Here is a 17,318-nt window from a genome sequence, read left to right as displayed (position 1 = left end):
TTTCAAGAAGCATATTTGTTATATAAATCACTTAAAATATATACCTATACATTTTTTTCTCGAGCTGTATTTACGTTATATTTACATATTTTTAACACTTTTTTACTTTATACATGAACAAAGTAATAAATAAACTTGTGATATAAATTTTATGGGATATAGTTTTAGGAAACATACTTCCTCGATATATATATGTATTCTGACAAATCTATTTCCACGAAAAGAAGTTTACGTTTTACAATTTTTTAGGGGTTGCGTAGGATAGATGGTTATTTTGTTTGTCTACACTGTGGTTGTGAACTGCGGAGCGAATCTGTTTACTACCTAGTGGCATAAAAAAAGTCTTTCGTCTGCGCATGGATGATAAATATTTGATATAAATTGCTCTCGTTTTCACATCCCTTCCTTCGAAAGGCTCCCCAAGGGCATTCTTACAGCAGTCACCTGCTATCATCAAAAGTCATAAGTTAACGTTATCCGTCATAGATTGCAGCATTATTTTTTAACGCTACAAAATTTTGAATACGCCGTATCCGTGATACAAAATAATAAGAATTTACCTATTTGATTAAATCAAATACAAGGATATATACATGGGCGCCGGCAGAATTATTTATAGGGGGGTGCACCCAAAAGAGGATGCACTGGAAAAACAGTTTCTTCCCAGTTCATAATTATATTTTTGTTAATATTGGTTGTTATTTATTGAATCCTAATAAAAATTCATTAATAATTAAAAAATTCTAATTTTTATATTGCAGATCTGTTAATGTGTTAAAGAATCTCAGTTTTACAATTGCAAATAGTTACAAAGTTCCAACTAATAGTTTACAAGTATTGCAACCAAGACGGCTCAAGTTTTTGTTCAAACATTGATTTTTCTAAAATTGATTTCCCAAAGTCTTATTACAAATGTTAATTAATATTTAAGCATTGAGTTTTTGTTCAATTAAAAAAATTATAATTGATATTATTTTATATTACATGATTTCTTTTTTTTACTTAATTTTTTTTCTCTGTCCCTTCCCTACTTATTTCATAGACCAGGGCCAGGGGGGTGCAAGTGCACCACCTTGCACCCCCCTCGCGGCGCCCATGGATATATACAATTGTGTCCACAACCATGTGCATTTTTTCGTATTGTCATACGTTTTGCATCAGACAGTTTTATCTTCAACCAACGCTCTTTTGTCTGACATTACATTATTTGTTCAAGACAATTGTATCGTTGCTCTCGTATCTGTTTTTTACGAAGTAAAATCCTTTATCCATCCCTTTCGCACAAATAACTGTCGAGTGAGCGTCCGTTCTTTATTTCACGGAAACACACGCGATAATGGTCGCCATTGTCAAGATTTGTACGGGACTTCTGTTTTCTGTTCCAGCGTCAAGACGGACATGGGTGCAGCCGGTGCGGTATCTAGGCTCTACATTGCAAATGCGAATAAAAAAGATAGCGGGAACTACAGCTGCGCCCTGGCGAATGTAGCAGCAGCCACTATGGTGTCCGTCCACGTGTTAAATGGTATGTTTTCACCGCCAACATACACTTTTGTATTTTTTCGATACGTTTATCCTTCATGCCCTATACGAGCAAAAAACGAGAGAAACTTTATTTTCCGAGAGAAAATCTATAAACGTTATTTATTTAAATTTTATGTGAGAAATCTAATAGAAAAAAATAAATGATAAAGAAACTATGATTTTTTTCTTTGACGTTCGAAAATAATTTCTGAAACATAGTTTGAACATCAAAGAGGACATTCACTTTTTTTGTGTTCCTAGAAGAATCAGCTGCGCTCGAAATCATGGAAAATTTATTTTTTAAACGCCAAAGATCGATAAAGGTTATTTATTTAGAAAAAATAATTAAGAAATTATAATATAATTTTTTTTGGCATATATATGAAAATTATTTTTAGTACATAGTTCGAATATTTCGAGGCGATAATTTGTCATTTCCTTAATTGTGTATTGGAAGGGGAGGGGGGACATTCATTTGCGCTCCGAGGGGAATCAGCTACGCTCGAAATCACATAGTTAAAGGATCACTCCTCTGTTCGGTACTGATAACGGTATTTGGAAGGACTCAAAGGAGGCGAGATCCAGAGGGATGCCAGCCACCTTCGGCGTTCGACGCCTATCGATATAATTTTCCACTCCTTTGCACGATCGATAATTGATTTTCCATGGCTTTTCAACACGGCGCGTCGATGCCTATTACCGGTCCCGCCTTTTCTTTCCTCCACCGTCTTCCGTTTACCTCCGGCTTTTCCATCTTCCTTCTTAAGAGGTCAGTCGCTCTTGTCTCCTGTGCATCTTCTTGCCAATCGATCGTTTAGGAATACAAAGCTGTGATTTCATCAGGGGTAAATAACCGGAGTCGAGACGGAGGTGCTGTCGTTGACGGGTTGCAGCTCGATCGTTCTTCGTAATCTTTGTCTGCTCTCCATTTCGTCAACGAGTTTCTCTGCATTAAATGATATTCTTGATAATATTGATGGAAAATAGTCGGTCTTGTACGATACTAAAAATAAAACGAGAATTCTCGATGGTTAGTACGTAATTTTATATATATGTTAAATAATAATACATTGAAGCTCTCTTCCTCCTATTAAGATACTGCTTTAATTTTTATATTGTTTTATATTTATTCAAATTTCTTTTTTTTTATTTTTTATTTTTTGCGGGTAACAGTGTTTCGTACTCGAATTGCCATTTAATGCTAGTGCATGACCCATTTTCTCCCTTAGCAAGCGTCGAGCTGTCGTAAAAGTATTCTTCATTTTGTAATTTTTCTCATTCTCACTGCATAATCAAATTAACGTTCAAAATGTACATTATTCTCTCTTTCTCTTTCTCTCTCAAGAGAGAAAGAGAGAGACATTACGTTAATTCTCATATTTTCAATTCTGTTATGGAAGTAATGTAAGTGTAAAAGAAAGTTTTATTACGAAAAACGACGAGATAATTGAATTAATTTATAATCTTGCTTGATAGATAATTTATTCCATGTCCCCAGTAGTTATATAAAGCTCAATCTATCAAGTTGGAATTAGCATGGATAATGATCGATGCGATTTCAATCGAGTTCGATTAAACGGCTGAATATGTCACGCTCTTATTGATATATTTTGTATCTGCGGGAAAAACTTCCGGTTCGAGATGATATATATATGTTTAGCTCGAGATCCGTTTTTCCGCCCGATGAGCAATTCTCTCGGTGTTTCGGTCCGTGTTTCTCTCATTTGATCTATTGCAAGATGACATTTTTGTTCTTTTTCTCCCTAATGCGCTTTTTCCCCTCCCTTCATCTTCAGGATGACGTAAACCGCGAAACTTTGGTATCACGACAAAATAGCACGTACGTTGAGTCGATGACGCGTACTCTTGTGGGAAATACCGCTAAACGCAGGCTTTATAGCAGTGGATGGGTAATGCTACTGTAAAATGCGGTCGATATCGCGGGAGTTGGGGAACGTCTTTCGAACTTATAGCGAAGGAGCTCAACGAGTTTTCACGGCGGCTTTTCGCGCTCGAGGCCAGAGCCGCATCTAGGTGATGTGCATTATTTACGGCGGATTATCTTAAGTCGTGGCGGTCCAATACGAGAGTTCGATCTCCTCCCGGTAAAGTTTGACGAAGTAGTGGAAAAATGTTTGCTCGTATGATGTATAATCGAGTCTTTTTTTTTTTTTTTTAAACCAAGTAATCTTTGATTGTGCGATCAATGATTATTCGTGATTATCGTCAGAAGACTAAGATCTCGCGATTTATAATTGAATGTATCCTTTAATCTTTCTGTCAATGAACGGATATCCGGGTATAGTCATTCACATGCACAATATGCAGTTTCTTCATTTTTCTTTTGTGTCGACAATTTTTTTAAAATTAAAGTTTAATTGTTAATACATGTATTTAAATAAATAATATGCTCATAATATATGTCTTTATATTTTAATTCGTCTTTTAAAAATGACAAATGTCATTTATGCGACCTCTATTCTAATACTTAATAGCGTTAACAATCTAGAATTATTAAATGTTAAAAATGTGGACGGAACTTTTCTCAGTTTGAAACAAAATATAAAGAGCCTTTGTATTCGGAAACCTTCTAAAATATAATGGAAAAGAACGTTCGATGCTATAAAGAAATTGTCACAGTTCAATGAAAAAACAGCTGATATGTTAAATGATGTGTCAAACGCAGTTGGTACCCGGATATCCATACATTGATGGAGAGATGAAATAATTATGCATTGACAAAAGGATTATATTTCTATTTATGCGTTTCTTTCGGCATAATTCTTTATTCAAAAATTCTAACTCTTCTAATTCTTTATTCAAAAATATGCTCGACCGATGCTGATAACTACGAGAAATTCACGACTTTGAATTCCACTTTCGAAAACATACATCATCTGCAAAACAAGAGCGTCTTATTATCCTGTGCGCGAGATATGGGCCAGAGAGAGAATTAGAGTGAGCTACCGTTATTGTCGCGATGACTATGCGAGATGCGCAAGTCGGAGAGTTATTACCGCGGGTGTTGTATGCCGGTAACTACAAGAGCGATCATAATACTGGAAGTAATGCGAATTTGCTTGACAAGTAGTCGGACGCTCGAAGCCCGCATTCGAAAGTAGTTTGCCGCGGTGGGAGTCGATCCACGTCCTGAAATTTCGTCTAGCGCTATATGCATCGTGAAATGTTTCGTACTTCCGTTCAGTTCGTCTATCCGTTTATGCATGAGATTGGCGCTAACGATCGTCCGTCGGAGTGAGCAATTTGCAAAACGGGACTCGTGACCATCTTTGACCATCGCGGCTTGAGTCGCATTCTAATGTGGCGACCAATTCAAGATCGATTCTCGAGGACCGCGTTTTGCATCGAACTGTTCAATTTAAAGATTCTCTCCCTCTCCCCTTATTCTTATAATAATTTTGAAAACTTACAATTCATCTTATTTTTTGTCAACGGGGTATTAGAAAATTTTATTATATATATAATATAATGTATATGTTATCATTTGATTATTTTTTCTTCATAGTGATTATTTTAATCATTCTGATCATTTTCATTATTTTGATTGTATTAATCATTTTATTTGATCCTTTTTATTATTTTATTTTGATTATTTGATTATTTTGATCGTTTTAATCATTTTATAAAAAACAGTAGTAACATATGTATCTTTTCCGTATATAGCGATTTACATATTAATATCAGGCACTCTTAAACACACGATAAACTGATAAGTTTACTGAACAGGTTATTAGCTAAATTTCGTATTATAGGCAACATAAGGGCCAAGTTCTCGAGTCTATTTACTATTAACGCTTCTAATGAACTTCCTCGATAACGAAGAAATTAGTAATAAAGATTATGCTTTAGCAAATTTAAAATGGTTTATTGAATTGTAATGTAATTTAAAATGACATTGTTGACAGTTACTGAATTTGTTTTGCTGTTCTCTACATTATTAAAAAAAAACACGATAATTCCATTTTTAAAAAAATCAAGGTAACCTTGTTTTTTATCAAATAAAAAGTGTTTGACCAAATTTTATTATTGCAATTCTTTGTTGATTAGAAATTAATAAATTTCTGTTTATGACTTTTTTATCAGATTATATAATAAGTGCTTTAAAAATCATGGCTTCAAAAACCATTATAAAAGGACCCTGTATATACGTATCTGTGAAAGATAAAATAGATATGAAAAATATGAACATTTTTCGTAAGCAAGTAGAATAATATTTCAGCTAAACATCACACAATGCAACACGCTCTGCAACACTCGTTAATATTTAAATATATTTTAAAGTTCTCTAGTTTATTATGCAAATGAGAAACCGCGCTTGTTGGCGAATGCGCGTCGAGTATAACAGTTATATATAAAACAGTGGAAGCCACTGCCTCCGACGTAAAAGCTAGGAAAACGAAAAAGAAAACGAAAAAGGTGATACGATTTTAGTTCTTCTTCAGCGAAGCGCGTGACGTAGTTATGCAACTTTCGTTATTTTTTTCCCCAATTAAAATATTTTCCAACAGTATATAGGAGACGACAACCCTTGACGCAATTAATTCTCGAGATGCTGTGATTATTAATTAAGCGCGTACCTGGTTGGAGGTGAAGCATATTACTCGGAACTATCTTGACGTGTTTGCTTCGAGGACTGTCTCGCGTGACACCTCTTTCCATTTTTATTTCTCTTTCGCCCTTACTTTGCGATTTTTCCATTCTCATTCTTGGCAGTTAATCTCGAATCATCGCATTTCGGATCAAAAGTCTCTATAGTCTCGCTTCGTAGAATAAAATAAAATCGACAAAAAATTGAGATAACAACGGAGAGTCAGCGTGATAATGAAGGAGAACGAAAAATGATAACAGAAGACTGGTGACTGACCACTGATGAAATTGTTCGGTGGAAAAAGCGCGGGAAATGTGGAAGGGAAAATTCGTTGCGGAAAATGAGCGGAGTTCTTGGCCTAGTTAATGCCTATGAGAAGACAAGCGACTATATGGAGTTGGAGCACCCGATGGGTGGCTGGTTGGCCGGTTTGGTCCTGGCATGGAAGCCGGGGTTAGAGAGGTTATTTCGCGGGGTGTCACGCCCTGCCCATTAATAATCGTAGCCGCAGGCTCCAGGAGGACTACACGTCGACCCGCCTCTATCCCTTCTATGACACGGTGGAAGTCTGCCGTCGCCTCTTCGGCATCACTGCTCTCTCCGCGTCGAGAAGCCTCTCTTCTTCTCTCTCTCCCTTTCTCTTGCTCTCTTGTTCTCTCTCTCTCTCTCTCTCGTCTCCTTACATTGTCGACGTAAGGCCAGGCGTGAGGAGTTTGCAAAGCTCTCTCGTCGCAAGACGTAGTTAACAGGTCCGCTCGCGCGCACACGATCATGTATAATACACAGAGGGAATCTCCGGAGGGCGCTTGACAGCTCATTTCGCATCCGCCTTTTTCTACTGCGGCGATTCTTTAAGTCCCCGGGTTCTCTGGGCCGGGCTTTCTCCCGGGGTGAGAGAGAGAGAGAGAGAGACTGGCGGAAGCAAGAAGAAAATCGTATCTCCGAGTTGCCGAGTGTGATTAATCGCGCGGTTACGTGGAATATTATACAATTCTCCATGTAACTTTCGGTAGCGGGTGAATTAAAATTCACGCTCGTGTTTCCTGCCTTAGGATAAGCCGCAACGACGCCGATCGATTTCGCTCTAATGTCTGTTGGAGTTCGAGCGATATCGAATAATTGGGTAGATGATTAGGAATAATTAAGGAGATGAAATAAACATGAGACACACAGAGAAAATCATGATAAATATATTCGAAAAATCGAATATCTATATTTTCTTTAGCGAGTATATAACATGTACTGTTAATGCTCATGATGATGCGATGTGATTAATGAAGTCGACGAAATTATGACGTATTTGCATTTGATATTACAAGGCATCGCGTATATGTATGAGAGCGGCGCATGAATGATCGGCCAATTAATTCGTAATTAAGCGGAGGTCGAAATACTCCGCATAATTCCTGTCAAATGAACAGATTTCTGTCGATTAGATAACCTGCTAAATATACCGCACATCCGATTTCAAAATTTATACGTATTTAGCTAATGACGTGTCTCATCATAATTCCTTCTTTTATCTGGAAACTCAACACAACGTTAAATCGTTCGATTGATTTTTCGCTTTAGAGAGAATATAGTTTTCATTTCCGTGCTGGATTAATGAAAGCATTTTCAATAAGAAGACGGAACGTCTTAGTCTTAGTCCGGTGAGGATTCGGACGATTCAATTAACGGGACGAAGATCCGGGATTAAGAGCCCGGTTCACCAGGAAGGCGTAAACAGAGTTGTAAATTTTTCTCAGAGCGGGAACGTTTAATTGAATCCCTGGGGAGCGGTGGCCCTTTCTATGATTGGCCGCTAAAAGTCCGCCACGCGGACAGCATGTTTTCGACTTCGGGGAAACTTTAAAATCGATCGAGCCAAATGTTTGATTGTGCTAGGAAAGAGTAAAGATTACTTATAGAGTGTAAATATATTAATGGATACGAAAGAGAAAACGCGATATGTGCGACAATGCAATTAATTCGAATAATGCAAAATTCAAATATATGTATATATTTTATATGACTCTATCGGCAAATATATTTATATGCGCTTCAATGCATTATACAATTGTCAACAAAAACGCAGTATAATATTACACATTATATAACATCGAGAGACTTTGCTAAAGCAAATATTATTAACTTCACGTTGCATTTCCGCTTATATAGAAAGTTATAGTCGCATCATCGAATTACGTTCTGGAATTTCAGGAAAATTTGCATGTCGATACAGTGTATACATACGCGTGTGTAGAAGATTGTAGAGTGCGCTAAAACTAATTATAAACAAGCCTATCATTTTATTAACTGGACGAAGCGTCGTAAACAAATAAATACATTACGCTTCTTTCCATTATAACTCATTTCATTTAATCCTTCTGTCAATGTATAATTTTTCATTTCCTTTCCATCAATGTATAATAGATATGGGTATCTACTCGGGTGAGTATCAACTGCGTTTGACACATCATTGTTCACATATTTGATATATCAGCTGTTTTTGACACATTGCACTGCGACAATTTCTTTATAGCATCGAACATTCTTTCTTCTTATATTTTAGGAGCTTTCCGAGTACAAAAGCTCTTTGTATTTTATTTCAAGTGGAGAAAAGTTCCATACATTTTTAACATTTAACAACCTTAGATTGTTAACGCTGTTAAATAGAATGTTAGAGGTCGCATGAATGACATTTGTCATCCATTTTTAAAAGACGAATTCAAACATAAAGACATATGTTATGAGCACATTATATATTTAAATACATGTATTAATCATTAAATTGAAATTTTGAAAAGATTGACACATAAAAAAAATGAAAAAAATTGCAGATTTGCGCACGTGAATGACTAATGTCATCCGCGCGATCGATTCAGGATTAAAGTTATTTTGGGTATCCGGATATCTATTTATTGATAGAAAGGTCAACCGGACGAAGCGTCACAAATTGATACATTACGATCCATTACGAATCATTCCAGCATTTAATCAATTGACATATGAAACATCTCCTTTCCAATCACCATTGGTGCTCGTTTTAAGCGATAAAAGCGATACTTTTTCCGCAATTGTGCGAAAAAGCGATTTCCATCGGCCATTTACTAAAACTCGCGCAGACCGCAGTCTCTTGTCACTTTTGAATGCGACAGTGGCCCGCGGAATCACGTCACATTTGATATTTTGCCATGAATTTTATGGATGGCCGGATTTGCGTTTATATCTTGAATTTTCGGGAACGATTCAAAAGCCAAATATACTGGTCGCAATCACTATACCAATCCCTACGCTTTTGTCACGGAGTACCGTGACAAATCAAATAGAGGAATTGAAACGCCATTTCGTTTGATGGATGCGGAATATGTTTCGTTTTTTACGTACTTTGTTGTATAACAGATTACTTATACACAATGCATATATATAGAGTATACATAGTACGCCAAGTTTTTCTTTTTTATTCTGATCAGCCTTGAATTCAGCGAGAGATGATTTATCATCCAAGTCTCTTCTTAGGTTTTTTTAGCAGCGTTAATAAATTGAGACATTGATAACTAGACGAATAAATATTATAGGGGCCAATAAAATTGCAAAACGGTGGATCGATAACATTGAGACGTAAACGTAAAAATAGAAATGTAATTTATAAAAGGTAAGATAAAAAACGGATAAATGAAACGTTATAATAACAAGACATTTCTACTTCGATCAAGTTCCAAAGATAGAAATATTGCTCTCGATTATTAGCGGAGATTTCACGTATATAACTTATATATACTTCTTTTAAAATCTACTCTCTCTCTCTTCCTCAATTCTTTAGAATAATATATCTTTTCTGCTACTAAATTTTAAATCGGAAACACGTCTTCCGCTTTCTTTGTTCAAATTAAAGTATTATTGTAATCGTAAGATATAACATGATTTATGTTTGATTTATCCGAAAAAAATGATAATTTAAAAACGTAAATTTTGCAAACATTTAATATTTAATTTCTAGGCCGCAATTCGCGTGAAATACAATATTCGTAAAAATATCGTGCATGTTGGAAAAATAATATTCGACTTTAATCTATCACGTTTTGTCTATGGTGCAATATCAGCAAAATATCACCGGGATGTGGGCGACGATTTTTCGTAAACATCTCCGGCGGAGTTATTTTTCCAAAAATTCGACTTGCGGTCTCTCGAAAATATCATTCGACGCATTGTAAACACAAAAATAGATCTCGAAAGAGAAGAGGAGTGCACATGAAATTAATAGCATACGATAATTGATTTAGATAGATACTATGATCAATAAGAATTTAAATAAGATAATAATAAATGATGAAATTGATTCAAATATTATTGTACATGTATATTGTGTAATAAATATATTATAGAAAATGATAGAGAGAAATAATAAATAAATAAGACAAAATTAAAAAAATTTCTTAATAAAAAAAATATATAGGGTATGAATCTAAAAGCTTTTAATTAGCTTATTTATTTTAAAGTATAAGAGTGAAAGGTTAAAAGGATGATTGAGGCGAGGAATATATAAATATTTAATATATAAAAAAATACTAAATGCATTATAATAATTTTTATTAAAATAAGATGTTAAATTAGTTAATATTAAGAATAAAAAATATAATTTGAATAAAAAGGAAACAAATATAAAGTTTGAAGATAATTTGATGTAAAAATAAAAATATATAATAATTATATAATAAAAATATATAATATAAAATTTTAAAGATAAATATCTTGAATATGATTAATAATTATTAATTTATTATTAATCATTAATCATTATTTTAATTTATTATTGAAATTCTAATAAAATATTTTTTCTTTTCGTATTGTTGCAGGGGAGAATCCAGCTGCTATGCAACACGGGGGTACCTCCGTCCCGAGGGCGACCTTTATCTTCACCGTTGTGATATCACTATCGTCGCTCTTAAGGTGACCGTGATGACCCCGGTGCATTTTGAACCTGCGATTCGAATGGTGCTAACTTTCTCTCTCCCCAAGGGGGGGATCCTCTCGCGCGTCCCGGAATGTCCTCTCTCACGAAGCAGAGACGAGAGAGAACTTTGGGGGCATTATTAGGCCCCCTCCCTCTCTGCCACTTTCGCAGGAAACCACATGCAGCAATTGGTTGTGCAAAGTACGTATACGGAACGGGATATCTGGTCTCACGCGGGAAACGTCGCGGTTATATAATATATATATATATATATATATATATATATATATATATATATATATATACATACATGTATATATACATGTAGTGTATATGTGTATATATATGCGTGACGGTGGGTATCAAGAGCGAATCCGCGATTTCGAGGACTCAACTCTCGAACGAGCTCTCTAGCTTCGAGATCTTCGCAGATTTGGCGAGACGACGACGCGTATCAGTTTCGACAGACATTTCACGAGAAACTTGACTAATCGCTTCCGGTGGCGATCGATGCGGGATTTGCGTTCGGACGAATGGATGGTGTTTCGCGAATTTCCGGGGGTGGAGGGGAAGGGGGAGAGGAAACTTTTCATCTCTCCTTCCTCTTCGTGTGTGTGTTTCGAGCTCCTGGTACTGGCATGTTGACACGTTGTTATTGCGCGCGTTATTCGCGCCCCCACAATGTTCAAATGCGGATTCGTTAATTAAGATATTCCGTTCATGTGATATATAATGCGCGACTATATGATATACGTTCGTATAAATCGTTGCCGGAGAAATGGTGTGACTAACTATATAATGGACAACATTTTTTTGTTTTATTTATTAATTTTCTTTTCGTTTCATCTGTGTCTATCAAGGCACCGACGTAAATACAGCCTGTTTGTTCCTGGAATATTTAAACGAAAATTAAAAATTCACGAATATACATATACACGTACATATGTATCGTTCTCTTATAAATTTTAATATATATAATTTTGTATTTATATAATAATTTTTCGCGGAGGGTATATATGTATGTATAACAACGAAAAATTTTTTATCGATCGAGGAAGACGAGTCTTGCGAGTTTTTGTAAAGTTGCAAAATTTGGAATGTGTATATATATACTTTTGTATATATATTCACTTTTGTATATATATATATGTATACGTTTGTTGAACTTATACTTTACGTACACTGTTATGTATTTTTAGTATGAGAATTCTAATATATTATAAAAGGAAGTATATGTCGAAACGTTAAACATAAATTTGTCGAACGACACCGTCCAAAGAATTTGACGCATACAGAATTTGGCTGATTGTTGACGACGAATAAGTAGCTTTTTTCGATATTCGGGAAATGGTAAAATTTGCCAGTTTATTATTAAAAAAACTTTGTTTTATTTCGATCGGTCTACAATACAATTATACAATTACACACTCTCTCTCTGTTGTATACATATAATAATAAAAACATTCCCATTCTCTCTGATACTCATCAGATGATACTCATCGATTTTTGATAATTACAGACTATACAAAGTCCACACAGATCTACATATCATCCTCTACATCTACAATTTGCGTTGAAAACGCAATTCTCTGTGAACAAATCGAAATTTATCGTGCTATTAACAAACGATTGGCAACTACGTAGCAATTTTACACGTTGAAACGATCGACGATAATCATTGTTAATAAAAAAAAAATTGCTAAAGTAACTGTTAAACATTGATCCTCTCCTGACACAAAAGTGTCATTGTTAATTTCATTTGGGCAATATTTTCGAGGCTCGTGGGTTGAAGAAATTATTCGAGCATGAAACAATGATTACGATGTATCATCAATGTTCAGTGTTAATCTTCATGCTCGATAGAGCCCCGTGGCTACCAATACACGATGAACATGGACGATGAAGATCTATTCATTTGTTCGTTCATTCGTTCGTTCGTCCGTTTAAAATATGCCTGCCATTAACGAATATCAAATGAAATCCGCGTTGATTGCATTAAAAGATCTAGTAGCCGAGTTTTATAAAATTTTTTTTTTTTGTAAAATTATTGAAATATTGTGAATGCCATAATGGATTTTTAAAAGCAAAATAAACTCTTTGATTACATTATATATGTGACTATATATCGTTATATTTGATTAACGATTTGCAATTAAAAGATCTAGTAGAGTCGATTTTTATAAATTATTTTTTTTTAAAAACTATTGAAATATTGTGAATATTATAATAGATCTTTAAAAGCAATTAATATAATTCATAATAATAATATAATTTCTCAGTTTAGTCTAAAAATAAAGGCATTGCAAAATTAAATTATATTACCCAAAAAGAGAAAACTGTGCAGCTTTAGAAAAATGAGAATAAACTTTGTTTTTCTTACTGAAAAAAAGAATTTATAATATAAATAAAGTTTTAAAGATATCACAGATTGATTCGCATAAAACATCATGTAGAATTATTCGACAAAAAAAATGGTCGAGAAAATGATCGAGCTGCAAGGATCCAAATAAATCCCGAAAATATATCGAATTAAATCCGCGTGTGGGGAAATAACGTACGCGAGTTAGCATTTGCATTTTAGAAATTTTATAGCGCGCGCACAATGTGTAGCGGTGAGTGTACGATTGCATTAGGGATGTACTCGGGCAGAGAGAGAACGTGCTCGGGAAGGGGTAGAATCGGGGGATGCATACATACGTGTGGCACACCCCGGTAAAAGCGCGCGACATTCGGACGATGAGATCGATCGGGGGCAACAAATTGCCGATCGTACCGATGGAAAATGAACCGTTAAGCAGTACCCTACCCTGACAATGACGTACGGTTAGTTTGGCGTAAATCAGTAGCTTCTACTCGCGCGGCAATGCTCTCTCCCTTCCCTCCTCCTACCCCTTCGCGCTCGCCGACTGTGTAATGTGATAATTTAACAGAGGCATTATTGCACGAGCAGGTGCAAAATATTTCAACGAGACGCGTGCGCGATCCGCGTTACGCAAAAACCACATCCGCGCGCGTGTAACTGCTAGTCCGCGATAAATTTCATTATTATTCCGAGCGCGAAAAAAGAGATTGAGGCTGGACGATGAGAGAGTGCATCGGGAATGCATTGAATCGCAACGAATGACGTCCGGATGTTTCGCGGGTAAACTTTCGGGCTTTTCTACCCGCGGCCTTTCATCCTCCCTTTCCGCTTCTTCGGGGGTTTACCGTCGCCGTTCCGTTATTCTCTTAAAGAGAAGTTTTCGCGAGAGGCGTTCGCCGTTCTCTCCCTTGTTTCGTCTCGCAAAGGCGTAAGATTCAGATGGCTTTAATCCGCGAGAGGCCAATTTGCGAATTAATATCAAGCGCGCAAACTTCAACGGACAGTTTTATAACTACGTCTCGGGGTAAGGTGAGCGTAAATTTTGCAGAATATTCTCTCGCTTGTCCCGACCAGAGGCAATAGAACCCGAATGTCATCAGTTTCGATTGTTTGCTTGTCCCGACGGTTCCGCTCACAGGGAAATTCATTTTCGAGAAAGATGGGAAAAGTTTTTCCGCCTGTATTCTCTCTGTATAGGTGGTGAATACTCGCTTATATATATATATATATATATATATATATATATATATATATATTCTTAGAGATCAGAAAAGATATTATTTGTCACAGAATTAATCTTTAATCAACTTTTTCAGTTATTCTCTTTTAGTTCTTTAATTAAAAAAAACAAACAAGGGGAATTACAACTGTAAACTATAAAAATAATTACATCGCGTTAATTTCTATCGACCCAAGCGAGTCCCGAAAATATTTCATGTGTCATCAAAGTGATAGTAAAATAAGATTCGATAATAGATTTATCTATTACAAGAGAGATCTCTTTATCGAGCTAAGGCTCGATCATAAAACTTCTATTGTTAGAAGTTCTATTTCATTACATCAGAAATTAATAAAACAATATATATATATTATATATTATATACATATATATATAAAATATAGTATATATATTATATATATATCTCTAAAGATACAAACTGCCTACACTCGATTATTATAATTTTTATTTGTGAGCGATACAATTGTTGGATTTTGATATAGTAAATTTATATACGTTTATTTCTCTAAGTTGTATGGCAGTTTTTTTGACAATTTTTGCTGTAAAATAGTTTTACATTTGACCTCGCTAATCTTGAGGAGATTAACTCTAATTAAAAACCGCCCTCCGGAGAATAAAAGCGTCGTTTTGTTTTTAATGCCTTATGCTTTTTTTTACTTTATTTTGTCCAAGCAATATGCCGCTATTGTCCACCGTGCGACGTGACGATTACCGCTCTGGATAATATCACGTGGGTATGTATACGTGTTTGTGCGTGAGAGAGAAAGAGAGAGAGAGTGCGCGAGATTACAAGCAAAATAATCTACGTGTGTTCGATAATATAACTCGAAATTAGAAGTTAAGCCGCGCGGGCAGAATGTTATTTCTGAAAAAAAAATCCGCAGAACGAGCGACAGAGAATGCGTGGTGTATATGTGTGTGTATTTGTGTGTATGTATGTATATAAATGCACGCTCTCTCCAATATACTCTATCGTCATTAATCATATTTCATCCCCCATGCATCCACATACTAATGTATACACGATAATGTTTAAAGCAAGTCTGTAAGCAAATCTGTAAGTTATTGGTACTATTATATCATCATTAATGCAATTAAAGTGAGAAAATGCGAACTTATAATGCCCGATCGTCGTCCAGTTATTAACAGGCGGAGAAAGAGAGAGAGAGAGAAAGAGAGTGAAATAGAAAGCTCATTTAATATGTCGGTATTCATTGTTCATTATTTATATAAAGGCTCGAATGCAGGATACAATAAAAAAAAATATATATAGTACTTAAATTGAACGTGTCTCTCCTCTTTATTCATCCTCCTTCTCTTTAGCGATAATGACACCTCTCAGTAAGATAATGAAGGTGCACTGCGTTGAGTTTCCAAGGGGTATTCAAGTAGCCTAATTGGCTTCCTAGTCCTTCTACCGTGCGTGTTAATTCCATTGTGCAAATTTGATGAACTTTTATTGGTTTTGAATTACGTTTCCAGAGGATCCGATGAAGAAAAATTATCGGAAGGACGTTACTCAGCATCCATTACCAAGAGAGACGTCCCATTAATTCTACCCCATTGCATTCTTTATAGCCGTCTTATTCATCGAAAAGAGAAACTCCTCGGCGAAAAAAGCCCGGACATTCTCTGGTATGATTATGGAAATCGATACCCCATGATATAGTTGCCACATAATCGATCTCACGTTAACGAGATATGCACCTCTACTCTCCATCTCGCAACATCTCTAAAAAAATAATATAAGAAATGAAAAAATATACGCGATAATTATTTTCTTCGACGTGTCGGTCGTAACGACTTATTCGAGGACCATCTCACGATGGTCCAGGGAAGCGACACAATGATAAACTCGCTGGACGAGTCGAGCCACGATAAAAGCCGTCCGGAAGAGGGTTCGCCGAGTGCTCGGGCGCAAAAATTGAAAAAAACGAAACGACCGAGAGCCCCGACAGAAAAAAGAGCACACCCGTTCCCATATCCCGGGTACGTTAAGCGTCGCGGTTTTTAAAAGCTCCCTTTCCAGCAATACACTGTCCCGGAAAAATACTAAATCAGAATGATGGTACTGACGTTCGCTACGTGAAAGAGGGAGAGAGAGAAACAACAGAGAGGAAAAGTATATTCCCGTAGCGTTGTTGACGTAAACGACACGGCATAACATCATGTGTGTGTATGTGCGTTTTTTTCGGATGCGAATAGACAAGTTATTTTATCTGCTCGTAATTTCTTTCCACGCGACTGTCTTTTTCCGCGCGAAATCCTCTTCGTCTCTCTCTCTCCCTAAAAATAAGTTTCTTTTTGTAGATTTCTCTCTATATCGAAAAAAAATTACTTTCAAAGTATTCTCGAAGTAAGAAAAGTATATCCCATAAAATCGCTCTTAACAGATATTTTTTTATTTAAGTGTTTCTCAAACATCCTCTAAAACAGTTTTCAACTTTTTTGCCTCGTGCACCCCTTTCACCATTCATCAGAATGTCATTTTTCTTCTTCCCCTTCAATATTGATTCAAAAATAATATGCATATAAAATTGAAAATATTTTATTTGTTCTTACATTATTTATTTTTGCAGTTATTGAATTATTTTTACAGTCGATTTTATTTCAATAAACAAAAAGTTCAGTAGAATGCCAAGGTATT

General features: G+C 35.6%; 1 protein-coding gene across 7 annotated transcripts in view; it reads left to right on the top strand.

The window, feature by feature from the left end:
* LOC145939404 (zwei Ig domain protein zig-8) overlaps positions 1-11,417 on the top strand; it is a 142,214-nt gene extending 130,797 nt beyond the window's left edge. For all 7 annotated transcript variants that reach the window (XM_083043687.1, XM_083043686.1, XM_083043685.1 and 4 more), the window contains 2 exons: positions 1,386-1,525; positions 10,972-11,417. In XM_083043687.1, the coding sequence (XP_082899813.1) occupies positions 1,386-1,525; positions 10,972-11,069 (238 nt within the window). In that variant the 3' untranslated portion in view covers positions 11,070-11,417. The remainder of the gene's footprint in view (positions 1-1,385; positions 1,526-10,971) is intronic.
* Positions 11,418-17,318: the final 5,901 nt, after the last annotated feature.

Source organism: Prenolepis imparis, unplaced genomic scaffold, assembly GCF_030444845.1.
Source record: "Prenolepis imparis isolate NDT839.2.m4 unplaced genomic scaffold, iyPreImpa1.0 SCAF_8, whole genome shotgun sequence".
Taxonomy (NCBI): domain Eukaryota; kingdom Metazoa; phylum Arthropoda; class Insecta; order Hymenoptera; family Formicidae; genus Prenolepis; species Prenolepis imparis.
Note: the sequence above shows the minus strand (reverse complement) of the source record. Positions and strands in the feature narration are given on the sequence as shown.